Source organism: Gambusia affinis, linkage group LG04 (assembly GCF_019740435.1).
Source record: "Gambusia affinis linkage group LG04, SWU_Gaff_1.0, whole genome shotgun sequence".
Lineage (NCBI taxonomy): Eukaryota > Metazoa > Chordata > Actinopteri > Cyprinodontiformes > Poeciliidae > Gambusia > Gambusia affinis.
Window position 1 is genome coordinate 25,012,189 of NC_057871.1, and position 25,794 is coordinate 25,037,982.

The 25,794-nt window shown below is 38.8% G+C and overlaps 1 protein-coding gene across 1 annotated transcript; it reads right to left on the reverse strand.

Moving 5' to 3' along the window:
• Window positions 1-1,831: 1,831 nt before the first annotated feature.
• Window positions 1,832-19,034, reverse strand: LOC122829352 (voltage-dependent calcium channel gamma-4 subunit-like). Its single transcript, XM_044113834.1, has 4 exons — window positions 18,136-19,034; window positions 7,504-7,587; window positions 4,511-4,651; window positions 1,832-4,235 (listed from the first exon to the last, which is right to left on the reverse strand). The coding sequence occupies exons 1-4, from the start codon at window positions 18,356-18,358 to the stop codon at window positions 3,682-3,684; spliced, it is 1,002 nt and encodes a 333-aa protein (XP_043969769.1). The 5' UTR covers window positions 18,359-19,034; the 3' UTR covers window positions 1,832-3,681.
• Window positions 19,035-25,794: the final 6,760 nt, after the last annotated feature.

The following is a 25,794-nucleotide window of genomic DNA, read 5'->3' on the forward strand; positions in this document are numbered from 1 at the left end:
TCCTGACGCAACAAAATTTATTGACGGCTCATTGCTCAAAATCTTCAAAATCGACATCTCACTGTGACATGATAGAAAACTGCTACCGTACAAAACCTCTCTTTACACAAAAGGCAGTGGCTGCAGAAAATAACCCAGCTAAAGGGACGGATTGTTTTCGTAAAGTGCCGTTGTGTGGCGTATCGGCGTTATCCTGGCATGTAATTCTCATTTGGGATTCAAGATAATGGCTATTTGGAACAGGGTCTAAAGAAGAACACATTTTATCAGAAACCTTGAAGATTTCCAAGCACTTTGAACAAGTTTATATTTAACCCTCACTGGTCAAAGGTCCAGTTTAACACTTTGTATAATTTTCATCTTTCCTGATGCTAATTATGTGACACACAGAGTGAATTCAGAGGCATTTCATGTTGTTGCTTAGGGTGTAAATGGTTAAACTCCAGTGATTTTAAGATAATGCCTGAAGAAAATCTCCAGACTGCTCCCACTAATGGTAATGGAAATTTGCAGAAATATGTTTCAGCAAAGTGAATTAATGTTTTTTGTTTGTTTGTTTTGGTGGTAATTGTTTTTCCAATTCTGTTTCATCGATTGAATTCAGTCATGTCAAATTAATATTCTGTCGTCTACAAATGAGAAAATTTGTAAAAAAAAAAACAACAACAAAGAAAACTACCGAAACTAAATTGAAATGAACTATTGTGAGGTAAGTGGTAACTCAGTGCTAAAAATGTTGGTAATTCCTAATAATTTTCTTATTCACTGAATATAAGATTTGATGAAAAAGACTAAATAAAGGGGTAGTTAAATCATTTTTTTTAGTTTTGTTTTATGTTTTTAGTAATCGGAACCTTAGGCATGAATGAATAAATCAACTCCATATATTAACACGTCTGTGCTTTTTAATTAATACCAGTTAGCGTTAGCACAATACAAGAATACTAAAAACTGTTTTAAGGGACTATATAGGTTTTTTTTCTTTTGAAAAGGGGCTACAGAATGGGAAAATCTTGCCCTCTCACATTCCTGTGGACAATAAAACGCCCCTTTTGTGAAAACCCTTGTTAGCTTAACCTCGAACACCAAACAAGCCATTCATGTCGTACATAACGACAACAATAGTAGGGTAAATGTTTGTGCTGCATCTGTTCGTTAACCAACTTCAAGATTAATACTTCTTGTATTTTGTTGTTTGCTATTCTTGCTTTCTTTTTAAGTTTAGCTCTAACCTATGAACATGTCCCAGACTACATGTTTGGCGCCACCTACAGGTCTGGGGGAGTAAGGTCTGGCGGAGTCCTCAGTGATTCTGTGTTGATGAAAACATTTCTGGAAATGGATGTTTTTGAAACTACAACCCATTTTAGAAAAAAAAAAAGTTCCAACGTTGACGGTGCCTAACATTAGCCTAACAATCCAAAGTTTTGAATGAGGAAAAAAAGCAATGTTTATCAAAGTTCACTCTGATATTTCAGTTTGCATCGCCATGCAAGAGCTCCATACAACAAAACAAAACAAACCAGTTTTAAATCTAAACAATTAATAAGCATCAAAATTTTCTAAACCAGAAAACTGACACTGCAGCTTTTTCTGTGTAAATTTGCGGTATTTGTACATTTTTAAATTAAATAGGATGGCTAGATAATTTGGCACCATCTTCTTAGTCAAAACACAAATTTATTCATGTGCATGGTGACTGCCAAATGTATCCCTTAACTGATAAGCCAGATGTGCTTGCACATCTCCCTTTGCACTATATATATATATATATATATATATATATATATATATATATATATATATTGTACCATCAAATTCATAAAAATCTTCCATAATCTGCCTAGAAAATATCATGTTGCTTTTGTTTCCCTGTATTAGGTACTAAAATAAAGAGTGAGGCTAACCTGATGAATACCAAATTGTGTGGAGCTTCAGAGCCACACATGGAAACAACTGGATTTGTCTTGTTGGAAAATCATCTTTAGGATATGAACAATAATTATCACATTCCCTAAAGTAGCTAGGAAATATCTTTGGGTGAGAGATTTGCTCTTGAATAGATCCTGCTCTAAATAGCCATTATTAGCTTAAATCTCCACAATCCGCTGCACGTAAGACATTGGTTTCTTTTAAACACTCTGGGGGGGAAAAAAATGCCAAAAAATATCTCCTCATTTGTTAACATCCCTAAAAGTATGACCGTATTTTATTTTTGTTGTTTTCACACAAACCAAATGTAACAGTCTGTCTGGCTTCAGTGAGGAACTCGTTGGTTCCAGGCATCGTCCCTGAGCACATTGAGAGCAAACTACACAGGCAGGCCTTCGTAAATAACATTTACACCAGAAACCTGCGCAGCGAGTTGGAATGTACGTCATCATTACCAGCATTTTCATTCACATTTATTTACACAAATCCATAGTTTCATTTACTTAAGCTGCGTTCGGAGTCACTAAACACACAAGCACATACTCCCACACACTTACAACGCACACACTGATCACGTGACTTCTGCTCAAGCGCCATAAAAGATTAATGAGATACGGTGAAAGCGTTTAAATCGTAGAGCTAAGTGGAATAAGTTAGCACCGTCTGTGTTTTTGAAACTACAACCTAAATTTGAAACTCTGCTAAATATCAGCATAAGACGTCTTTGATAGAGGCCACAAAATATGAGCAAACCAAATACTGGAGACAAAAACAATATTACATCAAAACAGTGAAAGCGGTTAATTTTCAAAACAGTAGTTCACAAGAAAAACACAAAAAATATTTTGATGCTTTGAACTGAAATCAAAATCAGAATCAAGTCTGTAAAAGTTGCTCTTTTTTCCCATGAATCAATCGCCTTCAGAGAACAATCTCTGAGCTTCGTCTGTCCGAGTAGTTAAAATATTTTAACGTGACTTTCATGAAACAATGCTATACAGTATCTGCCTGAGGCCACTATTTAAAAGGGCGGTATTAAGTAAAATCAACATTTTTTGAGCTTTTTATCATCTTATAATGTTATTCCCTCATCATAAACATACCAGAAATGCACGTTTGAGAAATCCTTTAATCTCCCGTGGCAACCGTTCAGCTGTTCAAAACGCCTGGATAGACCCAGGTCCGCCTTTGAGAAGCTCCTTCTCGGAGCCGCAGTTTCTCAGCTTCTGCCTCACACAGCAAACCTGCCCTACCTGAAGACTTGGCACCTTCAGACTAGCCAGCAGCAATTAGCTGTCCTCATTATAGGAGTCATTTCTCTGTGAAATGGTGGTTAAAAACGTTATTAAAGGGTTAAAAGAGGAGCAACATTGTAATGACTACCTGAAGGCGGAGTTTCAGAAAAGGCTGAAGTTTTTAAAGAGACAGACGCCCAATTTCAAGGTGTTAAATTAGTAATTAGTAAGAAAGTAAAATTTCTTTAAAGTCATGTTTTATGTTTCCAGGCTCCATGTGCCTGGAAAATGCATAATACTGCCCCCTTAAATATGATGCTAGAGAAGCTCATGTAGTTTTGTAAACTTAATTCTGTTCTTGGAATGTAAACTGTCCCACCTCTTTCACCTGGGCGTATAATAAAATCATACTCCCACACACTTTGTGATGTGTCGCGTGACAAACTGTTGTTTCTTATCAGCGGTGCAACATTTAAGAAAATGCACCGCTCAACCCAGGAAGGAGATCCAGGCCTCATACGGGGGTCGTCCTCCGGTTCGCCCCGTTTTTCACGTCCTTCTGGAAACAGTTGTGCACTTGTAAAAACCCGGTATTCCTCTCGGGGCTGTATGGCCCCGTGGGCCCACTTCCACCCTTCAGAGGGTCCCTGCTCAGAGTGTACATGGATATATCCCCCATGGGCAGACCCATGCCCAGCCCCACGCCTCCAGACCCACCGCCCATCTTCATTCCCACGGGGGAAGCTTCGCGGGACCGGTCGGTCGATCTGGAACTGGAACGCGAACGCCTCCGTCTGTAACGGTAGCTCGGTATGCGGGAGTACGGCGAAGAGGACGAGGTGGCTTTGATGAAGTCCCGCTTGCCCCGGAATCGCGTCTCTTTGTTCTTCTCGATGTATATGTTGATGGCGAGTACGCCCACCGACTCCGCCACGATGAAGGAGAGGGCGCCGAAGTAAAAGGACCAGCCGTAGTTGTACTGGTTCTTCTTGTCCTCATCTTTCTTGTCGCTGGGGTCCCCGGCGTTGCTGGAGATGTAAACAATGATGCCGATGATGTTGCTGAGGCCTGTAGAGAGGCACAGGAAGGCAGATGGTCGTTGGTAAAAGCTAAAAAGAGAAACTCTGCCTTTAGATTATGACACGATGTATAAATTCTCATGCTTTCTTTTGTGACAACAGCATGTGGGTGTAAAGAAGACCGGCCCTTTCCGTGTTCTCGGTGATATTTACAAAAATCACCAAAAAAAATCTCTTTTTCGTTCAGAATGTGTTCGGGTGGAATACATTCAGCATCATAAACCTTGTGTGTGTATGTGATGCCAGCTGCCAGACTTGTCCTACCTGCAGCCACAAACAGGATGCCTGCGCTGAGCAAGACGTTGTTCTTCCTGGTGTATAAACGTCCAACTCCGACACACAGGCCGCCCAGCATCAGGAGGACTGTGCTGAGAATCGGAAAGAGGCTCGATGCGCGGACTATACCTGCACCAAAATGACAGAGCGAGTAAAGCAATATGTAATATTAATGGCCAATGTTAGTGTGTTTAATGAGGGCACACACAGTGGATGGTAGAAATGTGAAGCCCATAACTAACCTGCCTGCAACCTTTAGCTTAGGGTATTGACTTCTTGTAAGACAATGGGTTGTTCTCCAAAATGCGGCCAATCCGGCTGTGACAACTGGACTTTATGAGTGTCAAATACACTTTGAATTAAAATCAACAGGTGTTTCAACACATTAGTGTTTTATAGTAGTTTGTTTTCTGATGGGTTGTACAGGACAAACATCATATTAATGGTGTAAAAATGAAAACCTGGCATTGTACAATGATTTACTCCATGTTAGCTGATACCACACCTATCCAACTGTATGTGTGCATTGTTCCTAGCACACAATATTAATTTTTGCTTTGCTTGCCATGGCTTTGTGGCTTGAAGGTGGTGAACTGCTGCCAGACAGCGCGTGGGAAATGTGGGGGAGGCTACCACATGCTGACCGGCTGATCCATGCAGCACTGAATGCTGAATAGTAAAGGGTCTTACTAAGTGCTTGTATAACACTTGTTCGAGTCCATAGGATCCCAGAGCGCTTCAGACTACATCCAGCCATTCACTCACTCATGCACACATTCACACGCTGATGACTGACACTCTGAATTCTTGTTTTTATAGTTCACAGAAAGTTATTCTGTGGACGTTTAAATTTGGTGTTCTCTTTAAGTCGTTGTGAACATCATGACAGATCCAGAGAACCGTCTGAGGCTTTAAGAAAGAAGACTGTAGCATTTAAAGTATGCAGAATGTAACTTTTATGAATAATTCTTTTTTGACACTGTCAAGAAGTCATGACGTTATGGCACAAGACAGATAATCTGTGCAGAAAAAAAAAATAAAAAAATCGAGCTGATATGTCTTCTCCCAGTGCTTTCAGTGCTAACTAGAAACAGCCAATCAGAGCCAGGAGGCGGGTCTTAGCGCTGTCAATCATTCCAGTGTGCATGCCACTCCTTCCACCTTGCTCTCTGCTATGATACAGCTCCAAGGAAAGTGTGTTAAAAGGAATACACTTCTCTAGAAGAAACAGGATAAAATTTGCCAAGAAATACCAGGACTTCTGGAATAATGTTCTTTATGGAGGCGAGTCTAGAATTAAATTAACTAGACTGAACAGAGGATATACAGGGTGGTACAGGGATACATAAGTTTCCATACATAGGAGAATGTAAAATGTATATTTCAGATACAAAAGAAGATGCGTTTGACAAAAGAGCAACGAATTGAAAATATACTAATGGTTGGATTGGGAAGAGACGCATGGTTGCACAAAACTTTAACAGAACACATGGAACGAGCATCACACACACAACACTGTGGCAAAACTTATTTTCAAGTTTCAGAAAACTGGAAATGTTGCAGATCAACCACCAAGTGGTTGAAGACGTGCAGCGATTACACATATAAATATAAAAATTTGTATATTTTCAATACATGGAAACTGGTGGCCCACCTTGTATATTTTCTTCCAGAAAATGTCTAATTGGACTTATATTATGGGTAAATGCTTTCCACCATGGGATCTATCATGTATAAGAGGGTGGTGGACAGAAAATGTGAGGCCATCTGTGAAAAGAATCCCAAACAAAACAAAACCAGTTCTAGCCAGAGTGGGACCAGACCCTGCAATGTGTCAATGACCCAAAACATACCAGCAAAGAAACCAAAGAAAACTAAGAAATGGAAAGTTTAGGGTTAAACTAAAACCGAGATCATTATTCATTTGGGATACCAAATCAAAACAGGGTCAGTATTACTAATATCAATACCAATACCGATATTTTTTGTTATTTAGGTTTGATATATCATCACAATTCTAACCTTCAGGTGATTTTGTGGTTTTTCCTATTAATTATTTCCTTAAAACATGGGACAGAATTTGAACAAAGTTAAAAGTTGCCTACAAAATACTTGAACAGCATATTTACATGATAAACAGAAACAATAGAAAAACAAAATAAATATGTGTTCATTATTTCCTGAAATAAAGTGGATAAAATCATTTAAGAGCTAATCAAAACAAAAAAACTACCTTCCAAAAATAAGATTTCAAGAGGGACTCTGGAATGAAAGTATCGTTCTTACCACACTAGTATCGATTTGATACCGATACAGACTTGGAATCGATATTGTCAATATTATGGATAGGTCCGCCCACCTCTACTCCAAAGTGGATGACACTAGCAACTATGGACAAATCCTACTTTTTTTATTTCCTCAGATAGAAATCAAATTTTTTATCCTATATTTTGTTTAATGAGAAACCCAAAGTTTACTTTGATAGTTTAAAGTGAATGAAAGTAAGTCACGCCCTTATTGGGGCGTTGACACCAAACGCATTTTGAGCGTCTGACGCTCCACATAGATTTTGAATGTAAACCAGATGCGCTTGTCGCTGAAAATGCGTTTGGTGTGAACGCACCATAAGATCACATGTCAATTTGTAAACCTTTCCTAATAAAGAACTAAATAACTTAATGGGATGCCCTATTCATGAACGTATGAAACTAAACCCATCTCTTTTCATGAAATGAGATTTTGGGATTCATACGCGCATAAGTCAGATTTGTTTTACACGATCCCCGTTGCTCATCACAACGCTTCATTTTCTAGCAGAGCTGCATCCTGTCATGACATCAGGCTTTTATTGGGAGGGATAGAGATGTCATGACACATTAAGCACTCTTGTGATAACTCCATCATCACAGAGGGGCAAAAAAAAACCAGACGGTGGATTAAAAGCTGGAGTGTTTGAAGATGAAGCGGTTGCACTGACTTACGTAAGATGTACTCTGAGCTGTCTGTATCGTAGTCGTTATCCTCTGGAAAGTGATTGATCCAAAAGCAGCTTCCCTTGTTGATACCTGCGAAGAAGCCAAAAGCAAAGGTAAAACTGGAAAGAAGGAACCGGAAGACACTGAGATATTCTTCCAGCCATGTTGGAAACCCTAGAACAAGATCGAAAACACCAATAATCTCCGCTCTCCCAAAGCACCTTCCACTCAAAGATACAGTCTCTTCCCTGAGAAACATTTCTCCATACTTTTAAGAGAATAAAACATTGGCAGATTATAAATATTAAACGGCTAGACTTTGAATTAAGACTCTGACTCCAGTGTTTCTGCCATTCTGACATGTGAGTCTTTATTTTACGGTTAGCTGCCAGCATGAACAACTCTTACAATAATATACCGAAGCCCTGGAGGCACAAGCTTCACATGTAGGGGATCATTAACATGTACCAAAGCTTGAAATATGGCAAGAAGAGGACCAGACAGGCTAGAATGCTAATCATACTCTGGAAGAACAACAGCACGTTAGCTTTCGGATAGCTCTGCATACCATTTCAAAGTTTCATCATTGTGGTGACGAAACACCACAATGATGAAACTCCTTCAGTTCAGGAGTTTCAGGACAATAAATTAACTGTTCAGCTTTAGTTCAGAAAGTAATGGCAAAGGATTGTTAGTCTTGTTTTTAAGACTTTTTTTTTTTTAGCCTTAATCTTTAAATTCCAAACCAGTTGCACAATTTGATCGGACGTAAAAAATATTTAGAATTAGGAAATCCTTCAGACAACTGCAACATGCACCAACACAATTTATTTATTTTCCTGTTGGTAATAAACCGAAACAGCGTTCAGTGGAGTACCACAGCGGCTTCAGCACAGCGCTTCCTGTTTAAAGGCAGCCGGAGTCAGAAACTCTGTTTTAATGAGGTAACACGGTCGGTCGGGAATGTTGCCATGAATATCGCTTGTATATAATATCTTGTTGTCAGTTTACTTTCATGAACAGAATCAAATCTTTTTGGTGAAGTCGTTTTAATTCTGGAATAGTCACACGTCTAACAATTTGCTGCTAACTTTGTCTAAGAACTTAGCTACTCTAGCCTAGGGTGACCAGACGTCCTCTTTTTCCCGGACATGTCCTACTTTTCAGACCTAAAAAAATGTCCGGGGGGAATTTCAAAATCGTCCGGGATTTTGGTCAACTGCCTCAAAACACATTACATACGTTCCACTACTCCATTCCAGGTTTCTTTGTATGGCATAGAAATCGGTAGCACATGTTGGCGCATGCGTGTCCGCCGATTCTACCCCCCCCACAGTCTGTCGCAGGGCAACACAGAGAATTAGGAAATCCTTCAGACATACAAGACACACAACCATTCACACACACACTCACACCTAGGGAGAATTTAGAGAGACCAATTAACCTGACAGTCATGTTTTTGGACTGTGGGAGGAAGCCGGAGAACCTGGAGAGAACCCACCATGCACAGGGAGAACATGCAAACTCCATGCAGAAAGACCCCGGGCCGGGAATCGAACCCAGGACCTTCTTGCTGCAAGGCAACAGCTCTACCAACTGCACCACTGTGCAGCCCGATTTTATCTTTGTTGGTCAAACTACTGTACTGAGTTTAAAACTGATCTTATGAACTATTTTTTTACTTTAGAAAGAGGCAGAATCAGTTCAGTTGCCAGTCAACCTTTATCAATGCATTTTGAGCAAACAGTCAAATGTATTTTGACCAATAAAATATATCAGAATCTGGTGGCTAGCTTGTGTATGCTGCCAGAGTATTTATCTTGCTAATTGTGAGGCAAACGATAAAGTGAGTGTTCATCCTGGCAGCCATTTTGTTCAAAAGGAAATGGAAGAAGATGTTTTTGGGGCAGTTTGTCAACTTGAGATGATAAACACACACACAGACCTGTCACAGTAATCAATAAATCAATTAATCGCATGATACTGATCTTCCAGATTGTGTTCTTGCATTATTATTTTTGCCATTACCGTTGTATCACTTAAAAATGGTCTCAAAACAGCAACATTATTGTTTATCGCAAAAAATTCTGGAACAATTTATCGTCCATCAAAATTTGCTATTGTGACAGGCCTACACACATATGATATATAGTGTGGTTAATTTATTACCAGGGATGGCATAGTTACTTTGAAAAGTAACTTGATTACACAATGAAAAATTCATCCATCAGCTAGAAAATGTGCATCTCTCTTTCCCTCCATTGTTTACGTTTGTGTCGCTGGTGTTACACATGAAACGTAACTCCCCAAGGAGAAGGAAAAAAGCAACAATATGTGTTTACTAAAAAAAAAAAAGCAAATATAGTAACACACAGTAACTTGGATAAGTAACTTTAATCTGATTATTGGATTGTAAGTAGTAATGCGTTAGATTACGCATTATAAGGGGTCAGATTAGAGTAACGCGTTGACACCATTGTTTCACACTTCTGCTCAAGCTATTTACGGATCTGTCAGGTTTTTGATATGTGTCCCCCCCAATGATAAACTTGTTCCTACGCCCTTGCTCTTATCAATCACATTTAACTACCGGAGGTCACTTAGGGTCATTCAGGCCCATAAAAGCTCAAAACCAAAATAAGTCCTAGTCAAGTTTCACTCAAAGTTACCAGATTTGAGCTGTTTTATGACTATTTATCTCTACACTACAGTGACTACTTGTACCAGTGTTTCCACTAAACATAAAATTGCACAAACTTGAATTAACGAAAATAAATTTGCTTAATGGAAACACGAATTTTGGGAAGTTTATTTTGCAGTAGGATGAGGTGATTTTTTTTCCGACTGCATTGAAATGAGTAAAAACTGCAATGGAAACACTTATTTCTTCTCATCACAGGAGTCACGTGATCAATCACTGGAGGTTGCTACTCATGGAAAAGACGGAGAGCTGGTCGGAGGACGATTGGGCTTTTAACGGCGTGTTGAGCGAAGAAGCTTATTCATGTGGGATTTTAATTGCGTTTCTTACTCAACAGAAACGCAGCTGTAACCCAGTGTTTAAAAACACAAGAAAAAAAATAATAGATGTTGATTCAATGTCTTATTCTACCAAAATAGCTAAAAGGTAATTAGGTAAATCTTCAAAAATGTGAAATATGCTTTTAGTGTTAGCTTCTATTGACAGATTAGGCAGATTAGGCGCGGTCTGGTTTTGTGTCGGCCAATGGGGTTGATCGTCCCGCCCCTTTTTAACAGCTGGCGGTTGTTTCGTTCGGAGCGCGGCAGACAGGCTTGAAAGCTAACAGCTGACGGTTGTTTCGCTGAGAACGCTGGAGCGCTAACAGCTGACGGTCGTTTCGCTGAAAGAAACGCTGGAGCGCTAACAGCTGACGTCTTGGTAAGGAAAACATTAATATAAATTCACTAAATATATAATTCAAAATACTAAATTCGGTTTTATTAGATCTCAGAGGGTTTCCCCCGTGAACAGCTGAAGCCCGAAAAATAGCCGTTGACAGCTCAGAGCATCGGTGAGTCATCGCACGCGCTCGGCAGTTGGTTAAGAAAATTTGGTGAAAATTGGCTAAAATACCTATTAAATTATCAAATTTAATATAAAATAAAATGGATTGTAAGATTTTGTATTACTATTGTTGTGTATGTTGTATTTGTTTTATGTAATTGCATTTATTTTAAGATTGAATGTATATTATATTCTTTTTTTACCGCATATAAGCTAATCTCTTTAGTTTTACTAATATGTTGGAAAAATTGTGTTCTGTTAACTTGTTGTTATACAACATGAAAGAAAAAAATAAGAAGAACTTGAGAAATGATTAAATAGCATCTTATGTGCTAAAATGTTTTACTTTGGCCTTGTTATAGGTCAGTTTTTTTTTTCTTTGAGCTTGTATGATACATCTTTGGCCTGGAGGGCCAAAGATTCCAAGACCCTCTTCTCCTGAACCTGGATGGCGAGCCCCAGCCCAGAGGACCAGGCGCACAGGTAGATAGTGACCCGACTGGTCACCAGCTGAGAGACTGAGACTGAACAATTGACTCATTGGAGACTGAAGTATTCAATTTATTTATTTTTTTATTTTTTTAAAAGCGCGCAGTATTTGTTTGTCTGTTTTAAATGTGGATCCACAATTGTTTATTATATTAAATATTTGCTCTTTTCTTGTAGACACTGTGTGTTCTGTTGTTGCTCACACCTGGGTTCCCTCGAATTTAAAATCTTCTGATTAGGCCCAACTTCCTATATATATATATAGTATAAATTAATTAACCTTTTTGTGGGTTGCAGGTTACACAGCGATTGCGAAATTGTGCTTTTTTGACATTAGTGGAATATCAAAAAGATATTGCGAGCATTTGGTGATGGAAACATGTGGGCAATATATTCTGTGCGTACACTTACTGTGTTCAGCTTTCAGTATTTGGAGTTGTTCAAGTAGATTTTGAAACTCGTAGCTTATTTTTGCGTGCAATATATGTTAGGCTCAAAATCTAACAAATCTGGGATTCCCCTTCACGGTTGAAAGAAACACTAGGTGACCCACTTTAGTTTAAAATCAAAAGGTACAGAGATTCTTAAGCACACAAGGTGTTCTCTTTGTTAGCTTTAACTGCAATATGTGACTCAGGTTCAGCAAATGGCTGATCTTAATGAGGCAGATAAATATTGGAGAGAAATCCTGATGAGGGCTTCTTCATTAAAAACATGACCTAACATAAGAAACTTCCCGTTACCTTCATTTAGGAGTGTAACGGACAAAATATCTTAACAAAATAGTTGGTTAGTCCTTCACTATTAGCCTATTTTTTGTGGGAAACAGCCTCTTTTTTGTTTTCAGCAGACTCTGAAGCTCCAGTGTGGCTCTGCCGTATTTAATTTATCGTTATGGAAGGACTATGAGCTCAGTTGGTGTTAAAGACTGGAAATCAGCGAGAGCACCGACTGATTAGCCAAATTCACTTGACTGTTTAATGTCTGCCTGATTACCTCTCTGTATGCTGTGACTGCGTCGCGTTTTGCCGTCTCACAGGCAGCTTTGACTGTTGACACGTTTTGGTACGTGATACAACATTGCAGTCGCCCAAATACTGACAGACATGTAATGACCTGAAGAGTTGAGTAATGTAGAGTTAAGTTGTGTTATTTAGCCCCTCTGCTGCTTATGTTTTGAATGTGATTCTCCTCGGTGAAGTTAGCATTTTCGTGGCTGACGTCTGAGACAGCAGGGAAAGGAAATTAAAGAAATTCGGGGATTAAGTGATGAAACAGGCTCAGACTGTTTGCTCCCCTATCTCAAGCTCTGTCTTTCAGTTTCTTTCAACAGTCATCTTGTCTTTTTCACAGCACTCTCTCTCTCTCTCTCTCTCTTCACCATTGCGGGTCAAACACACACTTCCCTGACATGTTTCAGATTGCTTTCCTCCAGCTTCCTTTTTAAAGTGTATGCCTTAAACACGCACCTTGAATTAGCACTGAAGCTCGATCAATGTTATATTAACATGCTGGCTTGAGTACGTTCTGAATTCATACCGCGTTCCTTTAAAACTTCTAAGTTGGGGTTTCTGAGTTTCTATTAGAAAAAAAATTTTAAAAATTCCCAAGTGGCATTTTTAAATCAGGATTTGCTGTGCTTCAGCATCGCGTTCATCTCAGGAACCTTCCAGATCCCAGTTTTTCTAATGGTAGTTAGCTTGGTCACAGAAGACAACAATTAGCTAAATCCACAACTTTACCAGTCATAACTGGAGCACAATTAAGCGTAAATGCCAGGTCTGAGAGTTAAGATAAGCAAAAACCCACCTTATATCCCGTCACAGTGGTGCTAGGTCTGCCTTGTGTAGCACCAGAGCAAAAATATCCACAGGTTTCAGTAAATAAATTTGAAACATAGCCTACTTGCACATCTCCAGCTAAACGTGGCAGTCAGATTTTATTTTTATTTTTTCAGGGAATATCTGTATAAATGTTTATTCTTACTGTCTTTATCTGTGGTGTTTATATTTGTATATAATTGTTTGGACACACAGGAACATGACATCTGTTCTTCTTCTGGTATCTGGGAATCGTAACCAAGGATGGACCAGATCGGTGAAGGTCCAGAATCCTCTTCCTGATATCTTGGCTGCTTTCTTTAGATTTTTCCACGATGTGTTTGAGGTGGTAATTCACCACATGTTTCTGGTGAATTACAATATAGTGAAACTACATGTTAAAGCCACAAAATCTGTATCTGGGTATCCATGAATCTTAGTGTTTGTGTATGCAGAGTTCTGACTAAAGAAAGTAAGGAAAACTTCACTCGTTATTTAAACTAAAACAAGTTTGATCAGCGACATTTACATGCATTATTTTGTGCAGTTTGTTGGTTTTTAATCTCAGAGTTTTAAGTGTGCTTCACTAACATGACAAGATTGCATGTTTCACAAAATGGACAGTTTCTTCATATTAGGACTTATAAAAATGGCTTATAATAATTGCAGCTAACAATTATTTTAGAAACTGATTAATTAATCAAATAAAAAACATTTGGCTGATTTTTCATTTAACCATTTCAGCTTTTTTTTAATACAACATTAGAAATGCATTGAAAGATGCAAATAAACAATTCAGTTCCTTTTTATTTGAAAAAAATAATTGTATTGCTTTAAATTCAATAACGCAGCATTCCCTTAGTGAACGTTGGATCATTTGTAGTAAAAGATGTGTCTGCAGCTGGAAAATAAACCACTAATTTGTTTATTGTATTTTTTTTTATTATTAATAAATATCAAGAGGTGCTTAATATGAGATTTTATTGGTTTTTTTAGTTACAGAATTTGAACCAGGTCAGGCTAAAACGATACGACTTAAGGAGTTCTGAGTAAAACATATTTACCGATGTTTTTTAATTTTTTAATCGTAAATACAAAATGTATATCATTTTCTTACAGTTTTGGCTGAGGTTTTGTTCTGAGGTGTGTTGTTCTGTCAGACAATAGCCTTTGTGTTAGTCTGCATGCTGAGGTTAACAATTAATCGATTGCTAAATTAGTAAGACGACTATTTCAATTATCAATTCATCACGATTAATCGTTCCAGTCCTGATATACTGACATACAGTAGAATGTTCTTATTGATTTCTTATTGAAGAAAAAAAACAAAACAGTCACTTGTAATACAATAACTTTGTATTATTCAAAAGTTGCATCTTCTGTAGAGTAAAAGATGGCCGTTAGGACCCGAGATGTGCGCAGAAGGCCAATGAGGAAATATTCGGGGGTATCGCAGCAGAACCGAGGACTGTGCTGCTCACACAGTGAGCTCACTGGGGGAGGTGTCTCCCCGGGGCCCATTTGTCTGAGAGATTGGAGCCCATCTTTTATTAATCAGCATAGCTTCACCATAGCAACCTCCAGCCCCCACCTCCAACCTCTACACAAGCCAGAATCACATTTCTATTGCCGCTCCTCAGAGGACGCCTTTGACATCTTCCTGGATGCGTTCAGGAGCCTGACTAACACACACAACCTCTGACACCCGAGATTCAGCCACAGTGGAGAATATGGAGATCTGTTAATCATCTAGATTTGACCATGTGATGTCAGACTTAGTGATAGGTGCTCTACTTAAGTCAGAGATCTTTTCACTCGAGCACCTAGCTGCATCAAACCTCCGGCTTGCTCTACAAGGCGTGGTGTTTGTGTGATTTCTCCAATAAAAGTCAGACAGCGTTCCCTTAAGCTTAACCAATTATTTATGCTGCTCATTTTACCCAATAGAGCAGGTTAGACTTTAAATCGCCTAAAGGCAGGGAAATTCACTAAGACACAAACAAAGAAACACCACAGAAAGTCGATCGGAGAAAGTGAAATAGTGTTTTAATCTCCTTATTTTGGCAACACGGTTGCCTACTTTAACATACCGAACCACAGACGAAACAGTAATTGGAGTCGTTTTGTCCGCACAGATGTGTTTTTGTATCAAACGTGCTTGTGTGAAAGACAAGAAAAACCGTCTTAAGAGATTTTTTTCTTTTTTTTCCCAGCGCCCCTCTTCACCCTTAAGAGCAGGCTGAGAAGAGATGTTTAGGAACACTCTGAAATCCATTTCAAGTGTCTTGCAGCTTCTTACAAAGTGCAAGGAGAGGAGGGATGGTGTCTTTTGATTAACTTTACATGAAATCCATAAATAGCATTGCAATTCTTTTTTTTTTTTTTTTCTCTCTTCCACATGAAATTCCAGAATGACTCATAATCGTACAGACTTTGAGCCTGGAGTATGTCTATGACTATAATGACTGTATTCATGAGCGTTTGATTAAATGTCTTGGAAAGTGTTGCCTCTTCGCGTCGACTCCAGCAGCCACAACACTGTCAACTCTCACTGAGTGGCAGATGCTAAACGGATGAAATGCAAACCTCTGAGCTGTGCTCTGATGTGAAAATTGGAAAACACAGAACACGTCATATTTACAGAAACTGTTTTTCTTTAAACTGTTTGCAGCTGCCGAAGTAATCAAACGCTTTTTAAAAGTCAAACCTGGAGGTTTCAAAACAAAAATCTCTCCGATGGTTTCCGGCCGGGTATTTCAACAAAACCAAAGACATTCGTCTTAACAATTATGAATCTGAGTCCTTGTGAGGTTATCTGGTAATTGCTTTGCTAATAAGTCTTACTTGTAAGACTTATTTTTGTGATTATGAAGCACATCAAAGTTCACACAAGGGGTTCCTCAGGGCACAATTCTCACGCCACTTTAATTTTTTGTTTATCTATGTTTCCACCCAACGTCCTCACTGAGCATTTCTTATGAAAATAAAAAATAAGAATAAATAATCCCTGAACGGGGCACCTCATTGGTCAGTGGTAGACCAAATGCAGATGCTATCGTCCTCAACGCAGTGGTCCCCGGTTCGATTCCCAAGCCTCTAACCGTTTGCTGCATATCTGGACCTTTTCTCTCTGCCCTTCTTCATCTGCTGTTGAAAAAAGGCCACAAGTGCCAACCCCACCCCCCCATTAAAAAAAAAAAAATGTCTGAACAATGTTGTTTAAAAGTCAACAAAACAACAAGAGCAACAACAAAATAAGAGGTTTACAAATGCAAACCCGATTTATGTATAGTTACACATTTACACAATCCATTTTTGTACAGATTAACCGGAGTCAATCCAGGTGAAATGCACTCACAGTCCAATTCAATCCAGGTATAACCCAATATGGTCAGAGTGTGGCAGTAGAGTCAGTCAGCCCTAATTACAGACTCCATGCTAAAAATTAGCTTCAGGAAATGATTTAGCTCATATCTTATTAACAAGGCAGTAATATTGATCTTCTCTGACAAACTACTTAGGCATGAGTGTGAAGGTGTAATTAATATAAAGCCTCACCCCAGTAGCTACTACGATTTTTTTTTAAATAGCATATTCTGTTTAAAATCATAGTTATTAATGCTTTGTTTTCCATATTGAATTTGCAAAATGACAACTACTGTATAGTCTACTTGGTTTATTTTGTGTAATTCTGCAGTGGAAACAAGAACTCTGAGTCTGAGAGGCGCGCTGCCTGCTGAAACAGCTCAGACAACCGTTTAGAATTAGACGGAACAGATCTGCCCTTATGAAAGACTCTTTTTAAGATCGGTAGGTTTGATTACTGCAGCGACGTCTCTGCTGGGTCCTACGCATAACAACAAGAACAAGGACAAGAACGAATCAGTGGGGCAGCTTCAGATCACCCCAAAAGCTGCTGCCAGGGTCCTGACCAAAACCAGCCCTTAAATCAGCGCACAGTATTCTCAGAACCAGAAATGATCAACGGGAGACGATATTCAGGAAAAATTCATTTCCCAGTTCATTTTCATCATGTCTTGGGTGCTTCATGTGCTTAAATTTGCCCTTTACTTTTATTAAAAGTGATTTTTGCTGTTCCTTTTTTGTTTTTGTTATTTGGCACTTTTTATTTATTACTTTATTCGTTATGTTTTTTTTTTTTTTTTTTTTTTCTATCTAATACGTTGTTAAAAACTGGTGCCTTGCCTTAAAAATATTTGGCTTTAAATATTGCTGAAAAAACAAAACAAATCAAAAATCACAGGGACAATTCCAGAACCGAGACAAAAGGACAACAGAATCAACCAAATGGTTCCAGTGACTTGGCTTCAGTCCAATTAGACGGTCAGTGCAAAAGTCAAAATAAAATAATGAATAAAAAATATCGATCTATTGTCCAAACACAAGACGCCCAGCCCCAGAACTCCTCAGGGATCAGAGGCAAGCTGCAGAACTAAACGACTAACATAAGCTGAACAAATGAGCTGTGCTTTTTTATGGCTAAGAAAAAAAAAAGATGACTGATCACTAAAATGATGATTTCCACCCCAGAGTATAATTATTGTCGGAATTCAGGCTTTTAAACATCTGCCTAGTTCTGTTTTACTTCTTCTTCTTTTGTGACCAGTCAACTTTTCACGTTTAACTGCAATTCTGATATTCACTTCAAAGAATGAGATACAATGTGCACCAGAAGAGAAAGAAAGGAAGAAAAGATAGAAAGATATAAAAGTCTCAAACCGTAGCGCTCTTATATTATATAAGAGGTATATATACCTAATATATACAAGGTATATATATTACCTTCGATACAGCAGATCCTCCACAGTCCGGAGTGCGTCAGGTCCCCTTTCACTTTCTTGGTTTGCATCTGGGTGTCGTCAGCGGTGACATTGGTGGCGTTGCAGATGTACGCCCGGGTGTAGAGCCAGTAGTCGGTGCCGATGGCGATGGTCATCAGGCTGAAAGCGGCGAAGGCCCCCGCGATGGCCAACAGAGTCTGAACCCCTCGGTCACACCATGCCATGGCGTCTCATGCTGTGAGCATCCTCCTCCACCAGCGGTTTACGCACGCAGCGAGAGGCGCATTGATGCACAGGAGAAATCGCTGGCTGCTGCCAAAAACCAAGAGTCGATCCTTTCTCGGTTAGTTCTTCTTTTTTTTCTGTTGTTTTTTCCCCCCTTCTTAAACTTCAATCAGAGTTCTGTACGAGAGACGCGCGGAGCTCAGATCTGCACAGCTTCTTCTTATTATTATTATTCCGCTGAGGGCGACGATTAGAAAAGCCACAGGTGGAAATAATAACAACAATAATAATAAAGAAATAAATCTTTTGACGAGCCTGTAAAGTTTTTTTGTCGATAGGTTAATGGTTTAAAAAAGGAAAGGAAGAAAGAAATAAAGAAAAAAACAACAACAAACAAACAAATGTGCACTAACCAGCCACAGAGACGCTTCTCTTCACAGTTTACTGTTTGGCATTAAAGCGCACAATGGATGGCGCATCCAGGCCACACCTTCCAGCGTTTTAAGCCAAACCGAGAGCGGAAATGAGTGAGAAGGAAACACAACCATACGAAGAGCAAGAAGAGATGTTGCTTCGAATTTAAGTCAACTAAGCAAACTGAACGCTAATCCCTACGTCAAAATGTCTACATTAGTGCACGCGGAGAGGAAAATCTGATTTGCATTTGACTTTTAAGCAGCGAGTTTAAAGTAAAAAAAGAAAAAGGAAAAATACATTGTTCGGGAAAAGAGCATCCATCAAAAATTACTTTGAAGTTGAAGGTGGTGTGCAACGTCTTAGCTCATAACTTAAAAAATTAAGAGATACTGCTTACGGCATTGAAGATGTTCATTTTATTTCCGAGTGGTTTTGTGCAAGAGTCTTTCTGTTAAAGGGGCAGTGTTACGTGTTTCCCAAGCACATAGTGCCATTTCATAGCATAATCAAACTATGTCACCTTATCAAAATGCTGTATATCAAATATGACTTAAAAGAAGTGCTACTTCCTGATTTAACGCCTTGAAAATTGGGCTCTGTCTCTTTAAAAACCTCAACGTTATATAAAAGAAAGACACACAAAAGATAAATAAGAGGTTAAAAAAAACACACACAAAAACAAAACAAAACACAATATCGTTTTCACCTAGCCACAAATAAACGACTATGCCAGTGATTCCACAATCTGACTGAACTCAGTGCAGGGTTAGCTAACACGGCATTTATGCTATTGCACGACACAGATAGTATACCCACAAGATTCAGCGTCAAGTTGTAGCCTCACCCCGCCATTATACGCCACATAAAGTTTCCACATGCTGCTTCTTCTGTGTCGCCGCCACAGACATACAGTAGAGCAGCAAAGGCTTTAAAAAGGAGCTATTTTTGAAGCTCCAAATGTTCATATTAGCATGTTAGCTTGTGCATACGTCATACGGTACCCGACTATTTAATGTCCAAAATATGTGGAGAACAGCATCAGACAAGGAGAAGACAGGTTATCAGACACTTCTATGTTTTACGTTTTGCTCTTCCTGGTATTATAGTTGATGTCAAAGTCATAATTATATTAGGAGCGTATCCTTAATAGTTGTTGAAGGCCAGCACTGCATGGATATGGGCAAAAGTGGGTAGAGTATCCAAAAATTATACTCAAGTAAAATTAGCTCCACTTCAACATATTTTTCACTCAATAAGACTAAAATGTATCTGGTTAAAAAAAACCAAACAAACAAACAAAAAAAACGTCTACTATCGTACTTATAACTAATCAAAGCATCAATCGTTTAATATTTACAAATAACATCATCAGACAGAGCAAAATAAGTTAAAAGTTGAAATTTTGGAATTTTAAGAACCAAAATGTCAATAATTTAAAAAAGATCACAAAATCAGGCAAAAATATTTGTTTTCCAAATCATTTTCTTTCAGTTTAAAACACATGAAACCTGCAGGTGTGTGTCTTAGACAGGTGAATTTTTGTCTTCATTCTTCACTCAATAGGTAGAGAATCCAGAAATTTTACTAAAGTAAAAGGAAAAAGTGGAGCGTTATAAAAAAAAAAAATACTCCTAAAAGTATTTTTTTCAAAAATGGCAAATGTAATAGAGAATATGTAACTACAGTTACTACCCAGACTCTGATTACCAAATCATCTGCATACATATGTATTAATGGAAAGTTGAGGGGAAGAAAAACCTATAGTAGACATTGGATAACTGCAGTAGATAGAGTCACATTTTGGGTTCAGTCAAGCAGAGTCTGCTGAGCTGTTTACCTTTATTTATTGATTATGGGGTTAATCAATGGAGTGACTGGGTCAATGTGGGGCAATCACTGTATGTGTGTGTGTGTGTTTTTATGACAGCAAATATGAGCCCACAAGGCATCCGTGTGACAGGAAAAGCAAAATTACTCCAGCTGCTTTATTTAAAAAGCACAAACTTGAACAAATGATCAAAACTGCAAACCTAGAACCCCCTGCCCCGCCCCAAAAAACAAAGCCGATATCCTGACGAGAAGTCCAATAAAGTTTTACAGACGAACATCACAAATCAAAGAAATCCAGAAGCTAATCACCGAACTGCACAGAAGCTCGCTGCCACAAACAGCAACTCATGTTGCCAATTAAAAACAACATGAATCTGAGTTATCTAAGGCCAGAGCCGTGGCTTGTGTTCAGTGTTTCCTGTCCTGCTGGGGGCGCAGAACCTCCTTCCACCTGACTGATCCTCTCCGTCTCAGCCCGTTTTTGCACGTTGGTTTCCGAGCATATTGTCCTTGGGTTGCTTTCGCACATCTGAGAAGTGCATGAAAGAGCCGTTGTGAATCGACATGAGCTTTTGAAAGCCATCTTAACCAAAGCGGATGTGGTAGTGAGGAGGGGACCACTGGGGTAACACAGATAATGAATTTAATTATGATTGTCATTTTTGTTCAGAGATTCTGTTTGGTTTATTCCTGTCTCTTTTTTTTTGTTGTTTCCCCCCGCCATGCTTAGCTTGAGAAATCACTGGTGCCGTTTTGCGATTTTATTCGACTAATTGATGTCTTCCCTCTTGTCAGCTTCCGTCTTTCTGATGCTGTTTTCCTCTTTTGGCTTTATGTCAAACACCAATGTTTTTGGTGACCTCTTCTTCTTCTTCTTCTTCTTCTTCTTTTTTTTTCACTTGCAAATTTGGCTTTTATAGCATCAGTAGTGAGCTCCGATTGCGACGTCTTTCCTTTGAGTTTTCAGGGGTTGCCACAGTCTAGCCGATCCAGTGAAAAAAAAGTATAATTTGCCTGCTAGTGCATCACTCATTCAAACCCTTTTGAGCCAGAAACTAAAGGCTTCATCAGCCGCTGCGGGTTCTATTCTCTAAAGTGATTTGGGTAAATTCAAACCAATTTCTGACAGAATTTTAGGATGAAGACAAAAGCTTTTTGGGTTCAGAGTTCTTCTGAAAGAACGGCGCTGAGAGAGAGAGAGAAGGCAAACTAATTAGCCGAGAAAGTTGCAAATTGGTCTGAAGTAAAAGTTTGTTGGAATTGAGATGAGAAAGACGTTTTAAAATGCAACAACGTAAAAGAGAGAACTCACGCTGAGCTTTACTGGGGGAAAGAAGAAAAAAAAAAGATCCCATGTTTTAGGATACTACAATTAGGGTTTAAGTGGAAGTTTTTTTAAGAAGAAAAAAACAAAAGAAAGATCTGTAACGGCGTCACTAAAATGCATAACTACATTATCTGTTTGTTTCATTTAAAATCCCAAAACGTGTAAGGTCAGAAATTGGCTGTTGGAGACACCTGGAAATGGGAACGTCTTAAATCTGCTTCTGTCGTTGACAAAATAAGAGAAATTTTAAATGATTCCACGTTTATCATTTTGGTTTAGATTAAAGCCAATTGAGAAACGTAACGCTCTTCCATCATGTGAAGGAGAATCTCAATTTCACACAATTTCGAGCAACTGTTCTGCTGCTTCCCTTAAAGCAAAGCAAAAAAAAAATACAAAGGATGATTCAGCTGGTGGATTACACTCACATCCTTTCATCTGTTAAACTGAACTTTTCTTAAATATTCAGCTGCGTCCAAACCCAGTTAAAAGTCATTTTAAGTGGCTCTTAATGCCTACAATAATTTAGCGCATGCTCAGGGACCTTGGACCAAAGTGAAGATGTTTGTCCTTGATTTCCAGTACCGACTGAAATCCGACTGTTTTGAGTAAGCCGGGTGGAAGAGTGAAGATTTTGATCTGCTTTGCACAAGCAAAAGGCCACAATGCCGTCACCGGGCCAAAAGATTTCACAGGCGGTCTCTCTTCCTGTCTCAGAGAGAAATCTTGGTCCAAGCTGCGTCAAAGATCTTGATGAAGGGGGCGTGCTGTGGTGGCGTAGGGGATAGCGCAACCCACATTTGGAGGCCTTGAGTCCTCGACGCAGCCGTTACGGGTTCGATTCCCAGACCCGGCGACATTTGCTGTATGTCTTCCCCCCTCTCGCTCCCCCTATCCTGTCAGCCTAGTGTCATATAAGGGACACTGGAGCCCACAAAAAGACCCCCTGGATGGAAATAAAAAATAAAAAAGATCTTGATGAAAATCTTAAACGAGATGAAAAACCTACAGCAGAATAAGCAGAAAATACCGAGTCGGCCGCAAAGTCCTAGTCAAAGTCAGGACCTAGTCTGACTCGAGGTATACACCGGGGTCTTCAGTCCGACAAGCTTTCTAGAGATCCATTCTAGACTTTACATTATTACTATTCAAATAGAAATATGAATATGTGGCACATTTTCGTCCGGTTGAGATTAACTGATTATTAAGTTGTTATAAAAAACAAATGATTTTTGTTGTTGTTATTATTATGCTTACATGTAAAAACGTTTGTAACAGGAATAATGATGATCTTATTGTTCAACTGTTACTTTAACTGTTTGGTTTGGCTCATGTGCATCTTGCTGCTAGTCCCTCGATTATTCATCTTAATCAATGCGTAATTGGTCTTAGTAAGCAAAGAAGAGTGTCTCAGTCTCTTCAGTGAATCTTATTTCTTCTGTTCACAGTGTAAAATTCTCCGTCTCTTCTCTGTCCTAATGGAGTCTCTCCTCCTGCTCGTCACTCATGGATCCTCAGGAAACCGATCCATAAGTCAGAACAAAGCCATGCATTTTGATGCTCATGTTGCTCCATAGTTCAGAAAATTGACCAGATTCAGTAAAACCAATGTGATTTTTGGATTCAGCGCATCAAAAATGACGCTGAAACAGTTGGAAAAATCCCCAGACAATTATTATTTTTTTGGCTGTTGACCAGCGTTACGTTTTCAAATATAACTAATGGATAAATATGACACAGAGTGTGGGACTCACAACATTTATTTCACTCAAAGTTGAAATAAATGGTGAATAAATAAAGGATTTCTTGTCTGAATATCCTTTACAAGATGGAGACATGAAACAGAAACGCAGCCTTTTCCTCATGAGCGACATTAAAATAATAACCGGCAGGATCAGGTGAAGTGAAGCACGGATCTGTCTGCTGCAGTTACAAAAGACGCTCTAAGTGCAGACAGTGTCTGGAGCAGAACAGAGAAATAAAACCATGTGAGATGAAGCTACTAAAATAAAAAATAAATAAATAAATAAAAAGCAAACACATCGTCAGCCCCCAGGCTGTCAGAGCCTTGCTGGCAAGCTGTAGTTTACAGCAGCATTTCTTTTTTTTTTTTTTTCCTGACTGTCTTCTTCTCTTACAGAATATTGAAGACACAGAGACCTGTAGCTTATTTTAGAAGTAGTAATTAAGCGGAGGATTTATACGTCTCTGTTTTTCTGGCTAATAAAGTTACCAGCTCAAAGAGCCCAACGCAGATGTGTTGGAACTGTTATGCTTCAGAAATGTTTCCAGTCTTGGTTCTTTATAGTCATTAGCTTAGAGCAAGTTTTTCTTCCTTTGTTTTTCTCAGAGTGGTTGCTTCTTGCATCGGGTAGTCTTTGCACCTTACAATAAAGACAAGGAACATTAAAAAATTAAATAAAATTTAAATAAAAAACTTACCTTTCTTTATTCAACAGCTGGTTTGCACACACAGACGTGATCATCTCCCTGTTATGCTGCTCGGTTACCACACGGTGGCGTCAGAGGTCTGCTGTGTGAACCATCTGCTTCCTGACGATTCAGAATCCCTGCACGGTTGGATCGTTGGCAGTCCCTCAGTGGAGGGACTGAGGCGGAGTCCATATTGGAGGCCTGATGATTAACAATTCATTGTAAGTCTCCGCGGCGTTTAAAAGACGCGTTTTTCTTGGAGACAGACAGACAGACACACAGACAGATAGATCACTGAGATTTGTTAAACCTGCCATTTGTCATTTGGTTTTAATGAATAGTAAAAAAAAAAAAAAAAAAAAAAAGAATATAAAAATTTACCTTGAAAAATAAAAAGGCATAACTCGCAACTTTCTTCTTCTGTTTTGAAGTCGCAGGTATCCATGGTTAGTAATAATTCACCGATCTGATAATATCTGGTCACAAGGGGCAGATCTATCCGGTTTAATTCTATGCTTTGTGCTCTGAGTGCTGTCACGCCTTATTATTTATTTTATGTTTTATTTGAAATTCCTAATTGCACTTTCCAAACTATTTCACAGAAGGTTTGTTTCTATTCATTTTGACATGTTTGACCAAGGTCGTCAACCTGCTGTTTTTGTCTGTCTCCGTTTCCTTACGGTTTATGTCACACCGGCGGTTATTCTAGGAAGAGATTACAATGTGTTGTTGAATGGTGAAACAGCATCGACGTGTGTATTAATATTTTATGTTCTTTTGTGACACCAACGTGAAACTTTGGTGGAAATTATTTTCTTACTTGATTTAAAAGGAAATGGGCTCAATAGCTCCATCTAGTGTCACAACAATGACACTAGATGGAGCTATTGAGAAAAAAAACCCCGAAACAAAACAGAGAGCAAGAAAAGTCAACGCTGGTCAATAATTTAAAAAAACCCCAAAACACATTATGTATAATTTATGCTATTTATGTGGGGTTTTTTTCTCTTTCTTTTCTAGTCAGTGGAAAAAAGCCACTGTTTTTTCCCCAGTCAGTCAGTGAATGCGTAGCGCCTGTCTATCGTCCCAGTTCATCGGGTCAGTACCTCTCACTATGTCTGCACATCGTCCTTTCATGGAGATGAGCATTTTCCATTTCAACATTAGCACCAATTACGTCCCATTAACCCAGACGGATGAGTGCCAGCTCCCACAGTCACACTGATTACGGGCTCAATTAAACATATTTCATTCATGGCTAAATTCCAAAAACAAAACCCAGAAAAGTGTCAAATTAAAAGCAGACAACAGGCAGAAATGAGTTTAAAAAAATAAATAAATAAATAAATTCTGCACCAGTGATGCTTTTCTACTTGTAAGTCAGCAGATGGTGATATTTTTCTATTTTCTTAGCAACAGCTGAAATGT

Bases quoted from the DNA above. Each gene is read 5' to 3' on its own strand.
- LOC122829352 (XM_044113834.1), bottom strand. From the start codon at position 18,358: ATGGCATGGTGTGACCGAGGGGTTCAGACTCTGTTGGCCATCGCGGGG. The intron at 7,588-18,135 runs GTAATATATATA...GCTTCTTCGCAG, and splicing joins GAGGATCTGCTGTATCGAAG to GTATCAACAAGGGAAGCTGC. The intron at 4,236-4,510 runs GTAGGACAAGTC...GCCTCTCTACAG, and splicing joins CATCCTGTTTGTGGCTGCAG to GCCTCAGCAACATCATCGGC.